Source organism: Sarcophilus harrisii, chromosome 5 (genome assembly GCF_902635505.1).
Source record: "Sarcophilus harrisii chromosome 5, mSarHar1.11, whole genome shotgun sequence".
NCBI classification, from domain to species: Eukaryota; Metazoa; Chordata; class Mammalia; order Dasyuromorphia; family Dasyuridae; genus Sarcophilus; species Sarcophilus harrisii.
In genome coordinates, this window is record NC_045430.1 from 284,226,108 (window position 1) to 284,248,001 (window position 21,894).

A 21,894-nucleotide genomic window follows, 5' to 3' on the forward strand; every position below is an offset into this window, starting at 1 on the left:
CCCCTTTCTTTTATCCCCTTCTACTCCTATTTTCCTGTAGGATAAGACAGATTTCTAAACCCAATTGAATGTGTATGTTATTCCCTCTTTGGGCCAATTCTGATGAGAATATTGTTTTACTCACTCACCACCCCCCTTACATTGTAAAAGCTTTTTCTTGTCTTTTTGTGAGATAATTTACTCCTTTACTTTATCTCTCCCTTTCCATTTTCTTCCAGTACATCCCTCTTACCCTTTAGTTTTATTTTTTAAGATATCCTTTCATATTTATATTTATATATACCTTGCCATATGTCTATATATACAAATGGGGTCTTTCTTGAAATAAGCAGTATCCATCTAAAGCCAAGATCAAACATGAAGCAAGAATGTCCATTATCGCCACTCTGATTCAGTATTGTTCTAAAAATGCTAGCTATAGCAATAAGATAAGAAAATTAAATGGAAGGAATAACACTAGAGAATGAGAAAACAAAGCAATCATTCTTTGTGGTTAATATGATGGTAATCTTAGAGAATCAACTAAAAAATTAGTTAAAACAACTTCAACAAAATTGCAGGATATAAAATTAACCTACACAAATCATCAGCATTTCTATATATTACCACAAAAATCCAGCAGGAAGAGATAAGAGAAATCCCATTTAAAATAACTACAGACAGTATAAATCACTTGGAAATCTACATGCAAAGACATACCTAGGGACTATAGGAAGACAATTATAAAATATCTTTCACACAAATACGGACAAATTAATTTACTTATTCAGTGCCATACTAATCAAACCATCAAAGAATTACTTTAGAGCTAGGAAATATAAAAACAAAATTCATCTGAAGTTTTAACAAAAGGGTCAAGAATATAAAGGAAATCAATGAAAAAAAAAAAATATGAAGGAAGGTGGCCAAACAGTACCAGATTTTCAAACTATATTACAAAGCAATAATCATGCCAACAATCTAATACTGTCTAAGAAACAGAGGGATAGATCAATGAAATAGCTTAAGTATACAGTATTCAAAAGGAAATAACTGGTAATTCAGTGTGAGCCAAACTTTTGGGGAAGAAAACTCACTAGTTTTGTGGAAGTTTGGAAAAACCTAGGCATAGGCTAACATCTGACAACAAGATAAGATCAAAATGGGTACATAATTTAGATGTAAAAGGTGACATCCTAAGTAAATTAGAAAGGTATGGGAATAAGAATGGGAATCAGGATTTGTAGATGAAGAAAGAGTTTATGAGCCATCAAAGAGATAGAGAATCAGAGGAAATAAAATGGATTAATTTTGATTATATGAAAATAAAAGGTCTTTTTTTGAATAATTAAAACCAATGTGGCTAAAATTAGAAGAAAAGCAGAAAACTAAGTAAAAAATTTTACAGCACATTTCTCTGATAAAAGTCTCATTTCTCCCTCAAAAGGAACTGAGAGAAATTTATAAAAATAAGAGCCATTCCCCCGTTGATAAATGACCCAAGGATATGAATGGAAAGTTTTCAGAAAAAGAAATCAAATGTATTAATAGTCACATGAAAAAATGCTTTATATTATTATTGATTAGAGAACTGCAATAAAACAACCCTGAAATACCACCTCATACCTATCAGATTTGGTTAATATGACTGAAAAGGAAAATGACAAATGTCGGAAGGAAAGTAGAAACTACACTAACACACTGTTAGCAGAATTATGAACTGGTTCAAATACTCTGGAGAATAATATGAAACTTTGTCCAAAGGGTTATAGAACTCTGTATGTATTCCCTTAGACCCAACAATAACACTAATAGGTCTTATCCTACTAAAGATTAAAGATTAAAAGAAAAGGGAAAAAGACTCATATACAAAAATATTTGTAGCTCCTCTTTTTATGATGACAAAGAATTGAAAATTAAAGAGACATCGATCAACTGGGGAATGGCTGAACAAATTATGGTAGATGAATGTGAAAGAAAGCTATTGTGCTGAAACAAATGATGCAAGGAATGGTTGCAGAACTTTCAGATATAAATGAAGTAAGCAGAACGAGGAGAACGCTGTACACAGTGACCTCAACATTGACCTCAACATCGTATGATGATCAACTAGGAAGGACTTAACTATGACCACGACAACTATCTGAGACAATTTCAAAGGATAGAGGATGAAAAATGTTATCCACCCCTAGAGAGTCAAGTGATAAACTGAGTGCAGAATAAAGCAGACATTTTAAACTTTATTTTTCTTGGGGATTTTTTGCAAAATGACTAATAAGGAAATATTTTTTGCAGTGTTCACATGCATAATGCTTGTTTCACATTGCTTGTCTAGTCATTGGGTAGAAAGTAAATATTTTATCTATCAAAAAGTAAATACTCATCTTTTCCTTAAATATCTCCAGTGATGAAAAAGCTACTACTTCCCCCAGATATCCTAGTAAACTTTTGGAAGTCATCAAACTTGGAAGAAATCTATGCCTACTTATCAAGTCCAAATCTTTTCAACTTGTACCCTGTGATCTTAGATCCTATAAAGGCCCCCAGACCAAGACTAGTCCCTCTTCCTTAAAGCATTTTATATGCTGTAATGCAGCTATTGTCACCTTACATCTTCTTTTCTCTGGGTTAAGATCCCCACCTTTCAAAATGATAATGATGGTGACAGCTAATATTTCTAGACAGCTTACTATGTCTTAGGTATTGTGCCATATGCTTTACAAATAGAATCTCATCTGATTCTCACAACCACCTGAAAGGTATGTGCTATTATCCAATCCCATTTTATAGAAAGGAAAACTTGGGCACACAGTGGCACTTGCCATATCCAGCATGTCCTGTTTTCTGCAAGTATTCATTGTGTGAACTTTATTTAACCTCTTTCTTTTCTTAATCCTGAGTCTTTTTTCCACCCATTTCCTCAGTCTTCTAGGAATAATGGTGCTAACAATATGCAATATTAACGATGAGATATAAAGTCTGCATAATGTGCTCCACATATTATCTCATTTGACCCTCAAAAGAATCCCATGGGGCGAGTCCTGAAGACTGCCATTTACTTCCTGTCAGAGAAGGGAGAGGATCGGGTTAAGCACTTGGCAGGCTGGCACAAGGGCTAGCTCACTGGGCCTGGAATCAAGACCTAAGTTTAAATCAAGCCTCAGATACAGCTTAGAAGGTGACTTTGGGCAAATCACTTAATCCTGCCTCAATTTCCTTATCTGTAAAAGGACCTGGAGAAGGAAATAGCCAATCACTCCAACATCTCTGCCAAGAAAATACCAAATGAGGTCACAGAAAGTTGGACACAACTGAAAAACTGAATAGAAAAAAGGTATTGGATGAGATTTTTTTTTTCTACTAATTGATTTTGACAAGAAATTTAGTGAAGGAAGTCACCATTAATGGTGACTTTGGATTTAATTGGATTTTTAAAAATCCTATTATTTGAGTAGGCGATATTTCCTCTTACTTTTCAGGTTTGAAAATTTATCTCCACACTGTTAACCTCAACAGTTATATCCTTCATCAAGTTACAGATTTAGTATACATCACAGAAATCCAAACTCCAAGAATAAAAAGGGAAAAGAGCTGACATCAACCACTTTGCTAAGAAAGAGGGGCAGCTGGATGGTGCAGTAGATAGAGCACTCGTCCCAGAGGCAAATGGACCCAAGTTCAAATCTGGCTTCAGGCACTTAACACTTCCTAGCTGTGTGATCCTGAACAAGTCACTTAACTCCATCTGCCTCACAAAGAGAAAGAGAGAGAAGGGTCACCTTCGTGCACGGTGATGCCACAGTTGTCGCATTGGATGATCTCGTCGGCGTCCTCACTGTTGTCTCCAAGACAGACACAGCAAATCAGAATGTGATCCATTTTCTGGGCGCTCCAGTTCTGACTCTTCTCAAGAATCAGCGAGTCCTAAGAAACAAAATGGTCAGAGGTCGTTTAGCACTACGATTGTTAAATCGGGGACAGTCTTTGTTCACAGCTGAGGTTTCCTTCCAGCCTAGACTGAAGGCCCACTTCTCTTCCAAGTGCCAAGAAGGCGGAGCTGGAAGGAAGCTTCCAGCTCCCTTAGCCCAGAACCCGGCACTCTGAAGACCCCACAAAGGTTTGCTGAATGGCTGACCTCAAGTCCAATCCTCTTTTATTGACGAGGAAACTGAGCAGCAATGAAAGGAATATGCCCATGGTCACTTAGAAAGTTCCTTCCTTTACTACTCAAAAAACATACCCAGGAAACTCCTTGGAAAGAAAAGGTAAAGATTCCTTTGGCCATCATTAAAAATACAATTTGTGTGTGTGTGTGTGTGTGTGTGAGAGAGAGAAAGACAGACAGAAAGATAGATAAGAGACAGTAATATAGAGAGGCAGACAAGAGAGACAAAGGATAGAGAGATAAGCAGAAAGAAAAAAAAGAAACAGTGTGCTTGTTTGGAATGAAAAAGAAATTCAGGACATGATTCTTGCTCTGCAGAAACTAAGATAGACATACATGAAGCAAAGACTCACTCCAGGGCAACATATAAGCAAGTGAACTAGCCCCAAATCACAGCTGGCGCAATAGCTCCTGTCTATCAATCCAGCATTCCTCCCAAGAAGGGGACCCAGATTTCGAGAAGTTCAGAATGAATGAGGGAGTACGGACACCATGGAGAGGAGATCTTAGGCCTGTGCCTGAGGAAGCCCTCTGCATTTTAAATTTAAGCCATTAAGGCTTCCAAGGACAGAGTAAAAGTAATATTCATTTCACTGGAACAGGCCAGATTTGGAGTTCATGAGGCTTAAGCTATTTTTAAGATGTCATCTGTGTCGACTGCAAGTACTTGTTTCTTTTTAAAAAATACACAAAAAATTTACTAAAATGAGCCAAGCTTTCCTGACCAAATGTCTGATGAATCTTATGGTACATCCTACAACTCCATAAAGTCATTTCAAAGGAGCCTTTCAAAGTCACTGAGTCTGTGTCCAAACTGTCCCCCTGGACCTATCAATGTGGAGCTGGGACCCTAAGAATCTTGGGGGGGGGAAGGCAGGACTCAAACACAGAACCTCGCTGGCAGTTAGAGAAGTGACCCCTGTGGAGCTGACAAAGTGAGCTGGCTACACCACTGGGAGAGTCAGAAGGCTCCAGGGTGAGCTTTACTCTGCCATGGCAACGTCTGAGCGCACCCCGACCAGGCAGGCCTTGGGCAAAGAGAATCCCTGGGCCTTTGAAACCAAGATGGAGAAAAGGTGGGAGGCTTTCCCAACCACAGCCATCATTACAACTTGTCTTTACCTTCAAGCACTTCAGCGGACATGGAAAGGGGCCAAAGGGAGAAGTGAGGCACTCTAACAGGCCATGATGCTCAGGGTCCCTGGGGAGGGAGGAGCAATCTGTCTGTCACTTTCCCTCCAGGATCTTTAGAACTGAGGGCTTTGTGGTCGTTTTTTCTATTCTTCCGCTTTTTGTTTTCTTTTAAAAAAAAAATTTCTTCTTATATAATAGAGGGAGGAGGAGGAGGAAGAGGAAGAATAATGGGGAAATGAAGGCTCAAAAACATTAATCGCTGCTTCTTGAAATGAGGCACTGGGAACAGACGAGCTCAGAATTACCAGAATGAGGGCACCTTTGGTTCCAGGCCCCCACCTAACCTCCAACATTTCCGAGCTGTGTGACCTTGTGTCTTTCACTCAACCTCTCTGCCTTGGTTTTCCTGTCTGTCAGATGAAGATGACAGCACTCAGGAGCTCAGCACAGTGCCTGGCCCAGCTGGTCCCATATGGGTGACCATGGACAAAATACTTCCCTGGGCCTGTTTCATCATCTGTAAAATGGGCGAGCACAGGAGGTATCACCTCCTCCAACTGTTGTGAGGAAGCCAAATACTCTGACAAGCGTGCTGTCAATGCCAAGAGCAGGAGGGGTCACCGGCTGATGGCCGCGGACGCTGCCAGTCTGGAGCCTCAGACAGCTGAACAAAATCTAGGCAATGGCTCAGCCCCGCAGCAACATCCCATGCACGTGGTGAATCTTCAAACACACACAAAAGAGACCAGAGGATGAAAAGGGCAGCCTGGACAACCCAGGCCACATTCTGACCAATCAGCAAGCAAGCCGAAACATGTATTAAGCGCCTCACGTGTGCCAGGCACTGTGGCCACACAGCTGCTGTCCTTGTCACCTAGCAGGGGGCGACATGCACACCAACGCAGGTAGCGCCCCGTCCCTTTGCGCTAACAGCAAAGAAGCCCGGGAGCAGTGGGGGCTTCCCAGAGAGCAGGAACAGCTGGGAGACTGCCAGGTCCCCGACCAAGGGGGACATGGGAGGAGTCCAGGCCAAGCCAAGAGCAGAGGCCAAAGCTACAGCAAGGTCAGGGATGATTAAGAAAAGGTCTGAAATGGGAATTGAGAGATCCCAAGTCCTTGGGAGAGAACAGAGTCAGTGGAACAGCGCAGTCAGAGACACGGAGCAATCAGAGGCCGGAGCAGAGGGATGGAACGGTCAGAATCGGAAGCAGTCAGAGGCTGGAGCACAAGGAGTTGGGAGAGAGCATGAGTAGGAAAAGGGAGGTGCTGGACTCTCTCCAAAAGGTAGGAGAGACATGCAAGTGGGGAGGGGGTCTTTCTCCAGCCAGGGAAGGCATGGGTGTGTTTGCAGACCATGGGGAAAGGATTGGCAGGGAATGAAAATAAGTGATGGGGGAGAGGGGGACAATTGGGGGGCAGTCTTGAAGAGGTGGCTCCTTGTACAGAGGGGCTGGCCTGGGCCAGGAGGAAGGCCTCCTCATTGTAGGAGGTGGGGCAGAAGGTCCCTGAGCAATGGAAGAAAAGGAATAAAGGGAAATGGGAGGAAAAAGGGAGAAAGCCCAGAAAGGGAAGACCAAGAAGGGAGGATGAACTCTGAAGGCCGCAGGCAGATAGTGAAGGGCGGCTGGGAGCTGGGGTCAGTTGGACAGCAGGAACTGGGCAGGGTGAGTGAGAGAAGGCAGGCAAGGCAGCAAGTAGAGATGGGGACTTTTAGGAATCTGGCCCAAAAAAGGAAACAGGACAAGAAATGGGCAAGTAGGAGGGCAGTAGCAAAGAATGAGGGAGAAAAGGGGAAGGTGAAGGTTTGAGAGAGAGGAAATGCTGAGAAAGCAACCTCCTGAGGAGTATGGGGGGGGGGGGGGGGGGGAGAATCAATTCCCCTTAACTCCCACAAACCTATTTTCCTGTTTCTCCATTTCTTTTCTTTCCTGGGGGGAAAAAAGCCACATTTAAATGGGATTCCCCAGAGTCCCACACAGCCCAAGCCAGTGAGGCCTCCAAAAGGGACTTCAGTCACGGGGAAGATCAGACAGCCACCCTCAGGCCACAAGGAGATCAGTCCTCCCACAAAACCGTTCCCGGGATGAAGCCTGCAGCCCATGGCCCATTTACAGGGACTGGCCATCTCCCATGGGGAAAAAAAAGAAAATCTGCAAGATGCAAAGAATGATCTAAAATCTAGGCTCAATTCGAGAGGCTTTGGTGGACATGAGATCGATTAAAAACATGCAACCCACTCAATCTCTAATGTTCCCACTCATTTATCACTAGGTTTTGCTTGCTCTTGAGAGTCTGGTCTTACATCTTACCTCTGACACTGAGGTTTATAAAATCCTTGGACTTCAATTTTCCCATCTGTAAAATGAGAGAGCTGGACTCTGAAATGGCCTTGGAGGACCTTCTACCTCTAGATCTAGGGTTCCTTCATAATCTTCAGAGCTCCTCCCAAGTGATACCCTCACCACAAAGCCTCATCGGGTGTCCCCAGCCACATATCTACTTTGCATCCATTGAGTACATTCTTATACAAGAACATACCATTTGGAAGAACTGCTTTGTTTTCGACTTTATACCAGTTCAGGGCACACAGCAGGTGCTTAATAAAACCTTGCTGACTGACTGATCTATGATACTCTGGTGATCATTTCCAGCCTTTCTCCTCCCACCCCCCCCAAGTGGGCTAGGAAGAGCACATTATTTGTTCATTAGACTAACTTTTTTTCAGAGGATTACAAATTCTATGCAAGAGGTCAAGTTGTACATAAGGTTATATGTATGAGTATTCAAGGGAAGAAAATCTGGGACCAATTCATACAAAATGCAATTAAAATAATCCTGTTACCCTGAAGAGGAAGGAGAAATATGCCAAGAAATGTTAAAGCCAATATTTCTTCCTCTTGGTTCCTAAGAAGATTAAATTCTCAAGAATCTGAAATAATCATACTATACCAAAAAAAAAAAAAAAAAAAAAAAAACCCAACCCTAAAAGCTGTACAACCAACCCTGGCTTTTTCTTTCTACCCTAACCCTTAGCCAAATCTGATTTTAGAATTCTTCAAGTGAGAAAAACTCTTGACTGGAAAGCAGTCACTATAAATCCCAAGCTATCACTAAAGTTCACTGCAGGAGACCAGAAAAAATAATTCTATTGAACCTTCAAAATGGAAATTATGAATCTAAGCCCAAATGCTCACTCTGAAACAGAGAGCACCCGAGGAGGGCAGGTAGCCATCTTATAGCCCATCTGACTGTGCTGTACTTGAAGGCATATAAATCCTATTAAGATTGCTATCCCTCTCATACTGCCCTCAGAGGAAAGAAAATCCCTTAAGAAATTTCAAAATTATAAAAACTTCTATGCAACATTTCCCGTCAAATAATCCTTAATGCCAGCAGCCAGCGAAGCTTGCCCCTGTAGGAAATCAGCATGACAGGTTGGACCCAAAGGGTAAGCAGGACCCAAGCAGGACCAAAGCTCCTCAACAACCAAGTCACTGTTACTGAAACCACTTCAGACACCCATAAAATGAAGCTGCTAGTTGTGCCAGAGCCAGCTGACAGCATCTTTGTAAAGTAAAGCCAAGAGAGCAAAAGCAGAAGATCAGCAAAAGGAAGGAAGACACAAACAGGCTCTTTTGAATGAATTTGTACTTGGAGTCCCTGAATTTGAACAGGACCTAGAGAACATTCAGAGGAAATTAACTGAGGAGGTCAGCAGGAAGGTCTATAAAACATGGCTAAATGAGGAGGCCCAGGGATTTTTTAATGGTGGCAAGAGCCTCTCTAGGATAGAAGGTGGTGAGCACCAGGCTGCTCTTTCACGTGAGAAATAACAAAAAGAAATGGCTGTGTTAAGATGCAACTTCCTAATGTCGAAGCCAAGTCATTTTCTCGGGCGGTGAAGGAGTGGGTCTTCTGAGGGCCATAACATTTCTCACTGTCCCTTCTAAACCCATGCAACCTGTAAGAGAGCTAAGACTTCCCAGTGCCTCTGATTCTCAAGCAGCGGCTCAGGGCTGGCTAGCTCTCAGTCTATGTGGGAAACAGCAATCCCAGGTCTGCCTCCGCCCACCCCTGGGCTCGGCCTCCATCTACGTCCTACTTCCCAAGCCACCTGCTGCGTGCTCTGAGGCCGTCTGCATTAGATAGGAAAGGTCAATCTGAGGAAGCGTGCAGTATGTCAAGCACCTGGCCTGACAACTGGCCCCGGCTCTCCTCGCCATCCACACTCTGCACCTACACGCATTCTCCCGAGGACGTTCAGAGGGCAGACTGCAGCACGTGGACCCAATCACGTCCCCTATGTCCAAGCATTAACGTCTCCATCGCCTCAGACAGTAAGAGAAGGCAGCAAGGGGCTACACGCTCTCTAGGAGGGTCACCAACCACATTCAGCAACCTGCAATTACCAGAAACAGCAGGATATGCGTGGGTAGGGGGTACTTCTTTGTACTTGTTTAACCCAATTCGGTGAAATGAGAGAAACAAAAGAACATCCAAGTTTTTAGTCAAGAAGGGACTGAAAAAGCTGTGAACAGAGCAGAACTTAACTACTGCAAAGTTAGTTAATGATACTATGATTAACTACTAGGAATGATAGTATCATTATTAACTTCTCTGTAGTTAAGTGGGATGCTGAAAGTACATCCACATGTAGCATGATATTTAGCCCAATCTTTCTGCTGAGGAAAAAAGCACAAACACAGACACACACACACGGACTAGACACGCCAAGGTACTGAAAGGACGTTTTCTTGACTGCCGCGTCTCTGGGCCCAATTCACAACCCTAACTTTCGGAAGAAGGACTTCCAGGCAAAGAACTGGGTCACGTGTCCCTTTGGTAATCATACTCGGGAATGCAAGGTTTGGTATTGGCTTTTCTTTGATGCAACAACTAAGCCACAAGCACCTAAAAGCAAGGACCATGTGTCAAGCCATCTAGTGCTTTAAGGACATGGTCTTAAGTTTATGGAAACCTGAGCTTAAGATCAGCTGCACCATTCAGTCCAGGAAGTAAGTGCTCTAAAAGAGAGGGGAATTCACATTTCAAATAAAGTTAAACATTAAAAACAAGAGAGATTGGGGAGGAGGAGGGAGTTGTAAAGAAGAGGGTCATTAATCTATTGAGTCTGCTTTAAAACAGTACCTGGGGGGGGGGGGTCAAGGAGGGACCTATGAGGAAAGAGCCTCCTTAAGCGCCATGCCAAGCACTTTGACAAAAGGATGCCTCTGGTCCTCGGGACCCCCGGGAGGCAGGGGCCCCTAAGCACAGGCCATCCTGCTGGAGCCCAGGAGCAAGGAAGGTTTGGGGGGAGGGAGCCAGTGCTGCAGCTTTCCGGGGCCCTGGGGCTGGAGCCCCGCTCCAGCTGTCCAGGCGACCAGTCCCCCCGACAGACAGAAAGATAGCACAGAAATCGGGATGCTCTACCTCATTGCTCTTGCTCTGAGAAAGGGTCAGGCTATCATTGGTGAGTTCCTCATCGTCGGCGCTGTTCCTGCTGAGGGCCTGGCCCTTCCTTTTCTTCCCCGGCCCGTCGCTGGCGGGGCTGCTGTGGTCCTCGTCGTTCTCATCATCATCGCTGCAGCTGCCGTCGTCGTCGTCGTCCTCATTGTCACCGTCGCTGCCCTCCCGGTGCGAGGAGGCCTTGCCCTTCCTGCGTGCGGCAGCCGGCCGCCAGTCATTGTCGTCTTCACTGTCATAGTCGTCCATGTCGTTCAGCTCCTCCATGGACACAAAGTCGAGGAGGGGCCGGTTCCGGCGCAGGTTCCATTTCTTGGGCTCACTGGCCTGCTCCTCAGGGGCCGCGGGGGGCCCGGAAGCTTTCTCCTTCTCCTTTCTCTTGCGGGGCTTGTCTTCCCCCTCCTCCTCCTTCTTCTCCACCTTCCCTGGGGCCTTCTCGGCCCCGAGCGTGTCCTCGCCCGCGGCGCTCTTCAGCGTCTCCGCCTCGACTTTGGTTTCTTCGGCGAGCTCTTCCTCCAGGACATTTTCCTCCGAGTCGCTACAGGACCCTTCTCCACTGTCCTTTGAAGGATCTTCGCTTCCATTCCCACTCCCTTCAGAATCTGTTGAAAATATGAGAAAAAAAAAAACCACACATATGTATATACATACACACACACACACAACGCGGACACAAATGAAGCCGCCAAAATGGGGGAACACCCGGCAGAATGGTAGACACATTTTTAAGTTAAAAAAAAAAAAAAAAAATGGCCCACACCCCCAACCTGGTCACAACTTGCAGGAGAACGCTGGCCTCGGGGCAGCCACTGTGCCCTGGCAAACAAAAAGCGGGTGTTAAGCTCTTTGAGCCCTCCACATGGGCAGCGTCAAGGGCAGCATCAAGGGCAGCGCCCTGCCAGAAAATGTCACCAAGGAGCTTTCCAAAAGGTTGTAAATTTTTGCAGCTCGCTGCGAGACACTGCTCTGCCTTTTTAATTAATGAAATAGCCACAGAGAACAGACAGGAGAAAGAACCGCCTACAAAGCGCATTTCCAACTGTCTCTCTCTCTCTCACACACACAAACACACATTCTGTCTCTCTCCCGACAGCCGGCTGGCAATCAGGCCCTGGCCCCCAGAGCCACAGAGCGCCTCGGATTCGCCCCCAGCCCCTGGCTCAGACTGGGAGTCCAGTGCTGCCACAGAGGCCCTGTGAGCTCAAGGTTACCTTACTGATGACACTCCTGTCCATTTCCTTCAGGGCTACTAAGCAGCTAACGTCCAAGCAAAATAGCTGGGGAACGAAGAGGGGTCGTCGGATGATCTCCCCACAACAGAGTCTCTGGGGCCCACAAGATGCCATCTCCAGCAGAAAGCTCACCCCTCGGGAGCCAACCTTTGGGCCTCAGACCTCTTCCCCAAGCTGAGGTGGGGCCCCTCAGCCCCAGCCCCACCCATCATACCCTCCAGAATCGGCACTCCGCCACCAAGCCTCGGGAAGCCAAGAGCAGCTCCCAACGGCATGAGGAGGGCCTGGCCTGGGGTTCTGGAAAGGGACACCCTGAATTAGCAGGAACCCTTTTATCCATTGGAAAATCTGAAAATTAAGAGTCAGAAGACTGGGGTGTAGACCTGGTTCGGCCTCCACCTTACCGGGTAACTCAAGCAGTTACTGACCCACTGGGGGTCTCAGGCTCTTCATCTGTGAAGAAAAAACAAACCCTCAACACAAGGATCTTCTTTGGAGTGCTGGGGGCAAGATTTCCCTTTGCCTCCTGAACAAAGAAGAATCCAAATCCCACAAGGAGCAGGGAGCGCAGGAGCAGCCAAACTGCAGGGCTGCTGCATTCCCCACCCCAGCCTACAAGAACAGGCTCCACTGCTGACAAGTCCCAGGAGGCCGGGCCGCCACGGCCACTCACCACGCATCACCCACGCCTGGCCTGCAGGGGCTCGCTGGAGGCAAGGGGCATCCAAGATGACCCAGAGCCTTCTACAATCAGGGCCGGGTATCACCGAGATCCTCAGCCAGCCCCGCTGAGCCCAGCACCTGCAAACCTTCTGCAAAACAAGCCGACTCCAGAAGCTGGCCAGCTGTGCTCTAGCCTTCCAACCTCCCCCCAGCCAAAGTCAGCCTCAAGCACAAACCAGGCTGTCAATCTCTAGTCACCCCCAAAAGAGAAAAGGGGCGACATTTTGGTCTTTTTTGGGGGGAGAGGGGAATTTAAGTGTGGCGGAGTCGCACCAAGCCACCCCTGCCTAGCACCAGGACAGAGTCAGAATGCCCGGTGCCGACTCAAGACACAGTGGAGGCCCTTGGGTGTCCCCTCCATAGCCCCCACTTCCCCTGCCTTCATGGCTGTCAAAACAGATTGTTCTCATCTGCCCATTCCACCAGAAGAAATCTTTCCAAGAATTGGGGTAGATTCCCCCTCACCCACCACAGGGTCGAGACCCCTCAGTTATCCTCCTCCTGGTTTAGCCCGTCTGCCAAAACAGTTTATCGGGAGGTGGCTGCTGTGCAAGCTACGGCTTCTTGGAGCCAAGGGTGAGAGCTAGCTGGATTAGGGGAACCCCAAAGGTGAAAAGTAGCCTTGAAAGGCAGTCCTCACCCCAGAGTCTTCCCTGAGCACGCCCTTCACCCCAAGTCTCTTATGAATGGAAGCCTTGAATGCTTTCAGGCCACACCTCTAGAACTACCGTAAAACTAACCAGCAGCAACAAATCCGACTCCCAGAGCTTACTCCATTTCAGAAAAATTACATTCTAAGTTACTTTCATTGAAGAGGTCAATCACTGTTGATCACTAGCAGCCCACTCCACTGCCCTGTGAGTTTCCAAATTGAAGTCACATTCCAATTACAGGGATCAGGACATCACTCAACAACCTCCTCTAATACTGGCAAAGAAGAAGTTGTTTTGGTGAAAATAAAACAATACCCCTTGTGATAGGAGTGGGCAGGGCAGGAAAGGAGCTAAAAATCTCCCCAAACAAACTCTAGAGGACAGAGGTCAGTTCTATAAAGTCCCAAGCTGTTCCATGTACAACCATCAAGTCCAAAGGAACAGAGGAAATGTGGGTGCATGTAGCCATTTGTTTTCCATGAGTATGTTTGCAGAGAACAAAGAAAACTTGTTCCTATCACTGCCGACTCTAAGGTGGTGTGAATGTGATTATGGTCATCAATTCTCAAATTCAGAGAATTAGGCGCTGTGAGCTCCCTGCCTTTCAAGGCCCAAAAGAAAAATAACAATAACTTGGACCTCTTGGCTCACTCCTCCAAATAAGTGGAGTCAAATGAGTAAGTCTAGGATAAGTAAACGAAAATAAGAATAATGTACCTAAAAGAAAATGTCTTTGAAACCGCAACGGAAATGCCTAGTTTCATTTAAATAAGAATTGATTTTCTCAGTCATGAGTATCTCTCCCCAAAACTGCTATTTCTATAACACACAAAAAAAGTTAAGAAATCAGTCCACTACCACCAAGGACTCTTTCAAGGTGCTGAATAACAAAATAACAACACCACTAGCAAACGGTAAACGTATTTATATATTTATACATAGTAACTAGTATTTTAGCAATAGTATGTATATAAGTAGTATATTACTTCATTTCACCCCTTCAATAACCTGAGAGAAAGGTGCTATTATTATCCTCTCCTTTTATAGATGAGGACACTGAGGTGGGCAGAGGTACAGTGACTTGCCTTTGGCCACACAGCTAAGCAAGAAGCTGAGGCCAGACTCAAGTCTTTCTAACTCCAGGCCCAGAGCTCAATCCTCACTGGGTCACTGAGCTGTCTCTGGATCCCTCCTCCCGTTCCCCCATGTTCAACCGGCACTCTGACCCTGCCCCTTTCTAGAGCCCCACCAAGAGCCAATTGGCCCCACCCCGGACACTCCACGGAGGCGCCCCATCGGAAGAACGCGTCTGATATAACACAGCCTTCTCTGCTGCTTTTCAACATCACCTCCACAGCATCAGGTCCCCACGGCTTGGCCTGGATTCCTAGGCCCAGCCTTCCCTCCCCAGCTGGCCTGCTCAGAGCACAGCCCCTCTTCCCCTACACCACCAAGTCCTTTCCTGCTTTCTCTGCTCCTTCTTTGGACCATCTCCAGCCCTATCCTCCTAAGGAAAGCCTAGCCCCCCTTTTTTCTCCTCCAGTGAATTAAGCCTTCCAGACTTTTCCCATCATAGAAAGACCAGGTGAGCTCATCAAGTAACTGTCTACACCCGGCAGCTGTTTGCTATCGTCTCGTCTCCCACCCACAGCAAGGGAATATGAGCCCTGGCCAAGTGTCCTGCCCGCAAGCTGCTCACTAAAGCGAGCAGTGTCCCAGGTCCTCGAATTATTTTATGGGCAAATGAATGCCCAGAGGGGTGTGGACCCTGGGTCAGGCTTCCCCAGGTCAGGGGCTTTCCCCACAAACACACAGCCAGCCTTCTCCTCCTAGCCCACCACAGGTTTCTCATGGTTCTCTGAGCCTCCTTTACTTTGCTGCTGACGACTGATCAGGATGATGGTGATGAGGATGACAGCAGCATTTCTACATCCCTACTGTGTGCCTGGCACTAAGCTAAGCACTCGACAAGCAGGCCTTCTCTGGGCAACATTAGGTCAGCATGATGCTCACACATACCTGCAAACTTGTCAGACTTTGTGTTTTTGTATTTTCAGGCTTTACTCACAAAACTGGGCAGAAATGGATTTTATTTTTTATTTTCTTGATTCATCATTAGGACGTAAGCCATTTATCCAGAAGTGAGTGATCCATAAAAACGAAATAATCTAATCCGATGACTTTCTGTGCAAATTTTAAGGAGCCCATAGTTCCCCAATATCTTTAGGGGTAGGATTTTAAATAGCATGAAAGTCATGGATTATGACTGACTTAAGTTCCAGGCACCGTGGATGCAATGACACAAAATGGTCTCTGCCCCGCTGGGGCTCACACAGCTCCAGGAAAGTAGCAGATATTCAATAAATGCTTCGGTCTGAACACGCATCCAGAATCCACAACAACCTGGGTACAAAATAATTCCAGAGGGGGGCTGGCACTTAGTGGGCAAGTGGGAAGGTCACGTGAGAGGGCCCTGCGCTAAGCCTGGAAGAATCCAGGGACGGTATGAGGCAAAGGGGACAAGGCAGAGCCCCACAGCCCAGGGGATGGCCCAGAAGTATGCCGGAAAGGAAGGTCACAAAGGGCCTGATCCCGGAAGCCAGAGGGAGCCACTGGAGCGCTGCTGCTTAGAGACCTTGTGAGACCCGCGGTTTGGGAAGGGCACCTGGGCAGCCCCAGGATGGAGCACAAATTGAAGGGAGTGGGAGAGGAGGAGACACAAGCTCTCACACTGAGTGATGGCCTTGACCCAGAGGACGCAGCCTGAGTGGATGAAGGAGACGGAGAACAAACACACCCCAGAGCTGGCTGAGGGGTGAGGAAGCAGCAGGGCCCGCTGAAGCTCCCTCTGAGCCGGGAAGTCTGGGTGATCCGAGGGACAGAAACACACTGAAAGGAAAACCGGGGAAGTGGGAAGGATCAGGTGAGCAGGGAGGACACCTTCTGGTTTTGGGCCACTGAGAGTCTGAGGCGCCCACAGGGCAGCAAGGGAGATGTCCAGTGCGTGATCCATGTGGAACCAGAATCTGAAAGAAGATGATGGGAGGCAGCCTGGATCGGACCACGCTGCACCGAAAACGGGGGGATCAGAGAAAAATGGGGGAGCAAAAAGGAGCCAAGTGGGAAAAACAAGGGGAAGGGAGCAAGTGGAGGGAGTGTTAGGAAGGCCAGAGGATGAGGGGAGCACAGCAGGACCTGAGCAGATACAAGGGGGGTGGGGGTGGGGGTCCTGTGCCTGAGGCTGAAGAACAACGGAGACTGCCAAAGGGCCCCACACTGGGCGGGGGAGGATGAGGGAGCCCCAAGCAGGGGCAGCTGGCCCACAAGTTTGGCGCTGAAGGATCCCATCACGGGATGGGAGCTTAAAGAGCAGGGGCACCGCTTAGTCTCCTCAGGGTATTACAAAGCTGCTTGTGTCAGAGTGCACTTTCTACAGATCGCTCTGTGTGTGCACTCCCAGGACCTATGTGTGTGTCACACCCCCCCCCCCCCAGGATCAGTGTGTGCACACGGGACTGCATGTGAGGGTTCATGGCTGTCTGGGACACACACCCCAGTCTTGTGTGTACAGGTGTGTGATTGCATGTGAGGACTCACACCTGTCTGTCACTCACACACCCCACAGGCTGGTGTGTACCTGTATGTGACTGCCCCGGACTCACATCCCACAGGCTGGTGTGTACCTGTATGTGACTGCATGTGAGGGTTCACACCTGTCACTCACACCCCACAGGCTGGTATGTACAGGTGTGTGATTGCATGTGAGGGTTCACGTGTAGCTGTTATACATCTCACAGGACTATACGTGTGTATACATGTATGTGAGAACACATCACAAGTCTCTCTGGGCAACGTTAAGCACATGTGTGGGATGTCCCAGGACCTACATGTCTGTCACACACACCATCCCCACAGATTGTGTCCATGTATGTGACTGCCCCGGACTCATGTCACACCCCACAGGCTTGTGTGTACCTGTATGTGACTGCGTGTGAGGACTCACACCTGTCTGTCACACACACCATCCCCACAGGCTTGTGTGTACCTGTATGTGACTGTGTGTGAGGACTCACACCTGTCTGTCACTCACACACCCCACAGGCTGGTGTGTACCTGTATGTGACTGCACATGAGGGTTCACACCTGTCTGTCACTCACACACCCCACAGGCTTGTGTGTACCTGTATGTGAGGGTTCACACCTGTCTGTCACACACACCATCCCCACAGGCCGGTGTGTACCTGTCTGTGACTGCATGTGAGGGTTCACACCTGTCTGTCACTCACACACCCCACAGGCTTGTGTGTACCTGTCTGTGACTGCATGTGAGGGTTCACACCTGTCTGTCACACACACCATCCCCACAGGCTGGTGTGTACCTGTATGTGACTGCATGTGAGGGTTCACACCTGTCACTCACACCCCACAGGCTTGTGTGTACCTGTATGTAACTGCATGTGAGGGTTTACACCTGTCTGTCACTCACACACCCCACAGGCTTGTGTGTACCTGTATGTGAGGGTTCACACCTGTCTGTCACACACACCATCCCCACAGGCTGGTGTGTACCTGTATGTGACTGCACGTGAGGGTTCACACCTGTCACACACACCATCCCCACAGGCTGGTGTGTACCTGTATGGATCGGTGAGGGTTCACACCGTCTGTCACACACCATCCCCACAGGCTGGTGTGTACCTGTATGTGAATGCGTGTGAGGGTTCACACCTGTCTGTCACACACACCATCCCCACAGGCTGGTGTGTACCTGTATGTGACTGCGTGTGAGGGTTCACACCTGTCTGTCACACACACCATCCCCACAGGCTGGTGTGTACCTGTATGTGACTGCGTGTGAGGGTTCACACCTGTCTGTCACACACCATCCCCACAGGCTGGTGTGACCTGTGTGACCGGCGTGAGGACTCACACTGTTGTCACACACACCATCCCCACAGGCTGGTGTGTACCTGTATGTGACTGCGGGAGGGTTCACATCTTCCGTCACACACCATCCCCCACAGGCTGGTGTGGTACCTGTATGTGACTGCGGTGAGGGTTCACACCCTTTGTCACACACACCATCCCACAGGCTGGGTGACCTGTTGACTGTGTGAGGGTTCACACCTGTCTGTCACACACACCATCCCCACAGGCTGGTGTGTACCGGGCCGGTGACTGCCCCGGACTCACGTCCCACAGAACTGTGTGTGCGCACACATGCTAAGACTCAGGTGTAGCTGTCTGACCCCCCCCAGGTGTGCGCCCGCAGGTGTGTCACACACATACGGGGCGGGGCTGGGCTCCGGAACAAGCAGAGGGAGCCACACCTCCTCCCCTCCCCTTTACCCCCCAGAATCCTCCTTCTCTCCCCGCAGTCACCCTGACGCCTCCCGGGTGACCAGCGGCCCGTCGGACCCAAGCAATGGACAGAGGAGATGCCCAGTGCGCCCGAACGCCCGCCGGCCAGAGCACGGGGCCCCGCCCCCCGCCCCCCCCCCCCCCCCGCCCCCACGGCCAGGGACGACGCACCCTGGGGGAGAAGCAGCGCACCTTGGGGAAGGGACGGCGCACCTGGCGGAGGCCGCGCTCCCTCGGCCCGGGGTTACCTGAAGCATCGCCCACTTTAAAGTCGCTGTCATCGGAGCTGTCGTAGTCGAGCGCCTCCAGCAGGGACGCGGCCAGGGGCTTCACGGGCCTCCGCTTGGAACTGCGATCCACTGCGGGGAGAAACAGAGGGGGCGTCACGGAGGAGCGCGAGCACGGGACGCCCGGCCCCGCCCCCGCCCCTCCCCCTCCCGCACTTACTAGGGCCGGCGGCCGGGGCGCGGGGCCGGGGGGCGCGTGGGGGGGCGGCGGCGGCGCCCGAGGAGGCGGCGGAGGCCCGGCCCTGGCGGCCCGGCCGTCCCCACGCGCGGCCCACTCCGGGCCGCCCCGCGCCGCGCCCCCGCCCGCCGCAGCGCGCGCCCGTCTCCGCAGCCCGGGGAGCGCGCCCGCGGGAGGCCCACGAGGGCTCGGGCCCGCACAGACAACCGCACACAAAGGGCCGCCCGACCGGCCGGACGCGGTACGCGAGGCCCCCAAGAGGAACGGCGGCGGCCACTACTGGAACCGGGCGCGAGCCGGGAGGGGGCGGGACTGGAGAAGCGGGACAGGGGAGGAGAGTGCGCCTGCGCCGGGGGAGGGGCCGGCGGGTAGGAGAGGAGTGCGCTTGCGCCGGAGGCGGGACCAGCGAGAGGACGTGAGTGCGCCTGCGCCGGGGGCGGAGTCAAAGGAGGAGATGGAAAAAAAGAAAGGAGCCGAAGAGACAAGGAGAGAGGCGCAGAGCCAAACTGTACCAGGGGCCGCAGTGCGCCTGTGCTTGGGGCGGGGCCACAGAGAAGCCTGGAGAAACAGGGCTAGCAGAGAGGGGAGGAGCCAAAGGAAGGGGCGGGAGGGCGCCTGCGTGGGGGAAGCGCTGGGCTGGGCTTGGAAGCGAGGGAGGAGCCGAGGGGAGGGGCGGGGGGAGGAGCCGGAAGGGAGGGCGGGTCCGGAGCGCTCTCTCTTTGCTCCTGCCTTTGTTCTTTGCTGTCTCTGGTGCCCCGCGTCTCCCCCTCCCCCCGAGTTTGGGCCTACGAGGCCCCGAAGAGGGAGAGCCAGGCCTGAGCCTTCGAGAGGAGGATTTGGGAAGTAAAAATACAAAGAAAAGAACGGGCGCGGGTTCTCACCTCCAGGCTGTCCCCGCTTCCACCCCCCTGTCCCAGCAGCCCGCAGGAGGCCGCGAAGACCCCCACAAGTATCTGAGCTTGGGGGGTGCCCACGACTCAGCAGGGGAGGGCACCAAAGCTTGGGCAGCCCCGGGCCGAGGGGCTCCGGTGCCGGGCACGCTCCTGCCGCCCCCCTCCGGGCCCTCTCCGGAGCCTGATGCAGCAGGAGCCCCCCAGGGCTGAGCTCCTGGCTGCCGGAGGATGCCTTTGGGCGATGCACAGCCTGAGGCAGCTCCCCCCCTTCTAGGGCCTAGCCTGGAACCACTAGAGAGTCAGGACCGGCGCTGAAAACGGTCCTGGGCTCAGACAGACCCGAGCGGTAGGACCCTTTTCTAGACCCCTAAGGAATTCGCAGAATCCTTTGCGGTACGCTCCCCACCAGCTACTCAGGGCAGGGTGCAGGCTGAGGAGGGAACCCAGGCCTAGGGCAGCGGGAAGGAGTAGGCGATAAATGACGTGGCCGCCTGTGTGCCGGGCTCTGGGCCAAGGGCTTTTACAGGGATCTCTTAGGTAGGGGCTGCCCCGTCTCACCAACTGGCTGGCCTCAGCATCATAAACCAGCTTTGAATCTGGGGCTTCCTGAGTCCAGGCCCAGCCTAGGGCCATGGACAAGCACAGGCACTGTGGAGCCTTGGCGCTCTCCAACAAGAGAGCAAAAGCTCAGGCTGAGCTTGGCACAGCAGCAGATCCCCAGCCTGGGCCACTCCAGAGGTCCTTGGGATCCCCAGCCCTTAATACTCCTAGAAAGGAGCAGCTGAAGTTCAATTCCATTGTAACCTTAAGCGCCTAGGGCCCTGTGTCAGGTACTGTGCTAAGCAGTGCAGATACAAAAAAGAAAAAAAAAAATGAGTCCCTGCCCTCAAGGAGCTGGCAGTCTAAAGACCACAATGGAGCTGAAAAAGGAAGGGCCCTGAAAGCACAGGACAGGAACTCAGCTGGAGAAAACTATGCTCTGGAAGAGTTCTGTGGGCCTCCAACCAGAGGGGCTGATGAGCCTGAGCTGCCAAGAAAGGCCAAAATAGATCATCCTGAAGTGCCCTGGGCCTGGGCTCAACCTAGTCCCAGTTGAGAAGTGAGGTCAGGAGCCAGGACAAAAATAAGCAAACCAAAAAACCCTCATCTGAAATGGCCATTATGCAAACAGAGACATCCAAAACACAAACCCAAAAGAAGAAAATGGCCCCAAAACATCTTCAAGCAAAGCCTCAAGGAAGAACACAACTGCCAGAAATGAGCTGGTAAAAAAAAGTAATTGAAGACTAACTTTATCCTAAAGAATTTATGTCAATGAGAAAATTATGAAAATGATAACTTCACTAAATATGCTATGTCTCCATGAACAAAAATATAGCAGCTCTTTTTGTGGTGGCTAAGAATTAGAAATTGAGAGTATGTCCATAATTGGAGGGTGGCTAAAGGAATTATTGTTAGAATCCTTACAAAGTGTTAACTCATTAGAGTTGATAGAGACAATAATTATCTAATTTAGCATGGTTCAGTATGATTGATCTGATCCTACAAGATGTTATGGGCCAGAACTTGAACCAAGGTACTAAGTGAAATTGAGGATACAATGTTTAAATCTAGTTTAGCATTGAATTAATCATACAACAAATAATGGTTTCCCAGTGATATGATTGATGTGTACTCAGTGAACAGCATATAAGCAAGAAGCTCTCAGGGCCAAGGAGCACTCTGGGAGATACAGAAGCCCCCAAGCCCACTCTCGGAGGCAGAGTCAGATTCAATCCAACTTGCACCTTGGTGCTGGCTGGAGACAATCAGGGTTGAGCTAGAGG

The 21,894-nt window shown here is 49.5% G+C and overlaps 1 protein-coding gene across 4 annotated transcripts in view; it reads right to left on the reverse strand.

Annotated features, from left to right (window-relative positions):
• The window catches only part of PHF14 (PHD finger protein 14), a 139,051-nt gene extending 119,498 nt beyond the window's left edge, over nucleotides 1–19,553 (reverse strand). For 3 of the 4 annotated variants that reach the window (XM_031940738.1, XM_031940739.1, XM_031940740.1), the window contains exons 1-4: nucleotides 19,158–19,207; nucleotides 18,959–19,069; nucleotides 10,709–11,343; nucleotides 3,759–3,903 (exon numbers count right to left, since the gene is read on the reverse strand). In XM_031940738.1, coding sequence (XP_031796598.1) covers nucleotides 3,759–3,903; nucleotides 10,709–11,343; nucleotides 18,959–19,069; nucleotide 19,158 — 892 coding nt within the window. In that variant the 5' untranslated portion in view covers nucleotides 19,159–19,207. Of the gene's footprint in view, nucleotides 1–3,758; nucleotides 3,904–10,708; nucleotides 11,344–18,958; nucleotides 19,070–19,157 lie in introns of all 4 variants that reach the window. The other variant, XM_031940741.1, reaches the window with a different exon arrangement.
• Nucleotides 19,554–21,894: the final 2,341 nt, after the last annotated feature.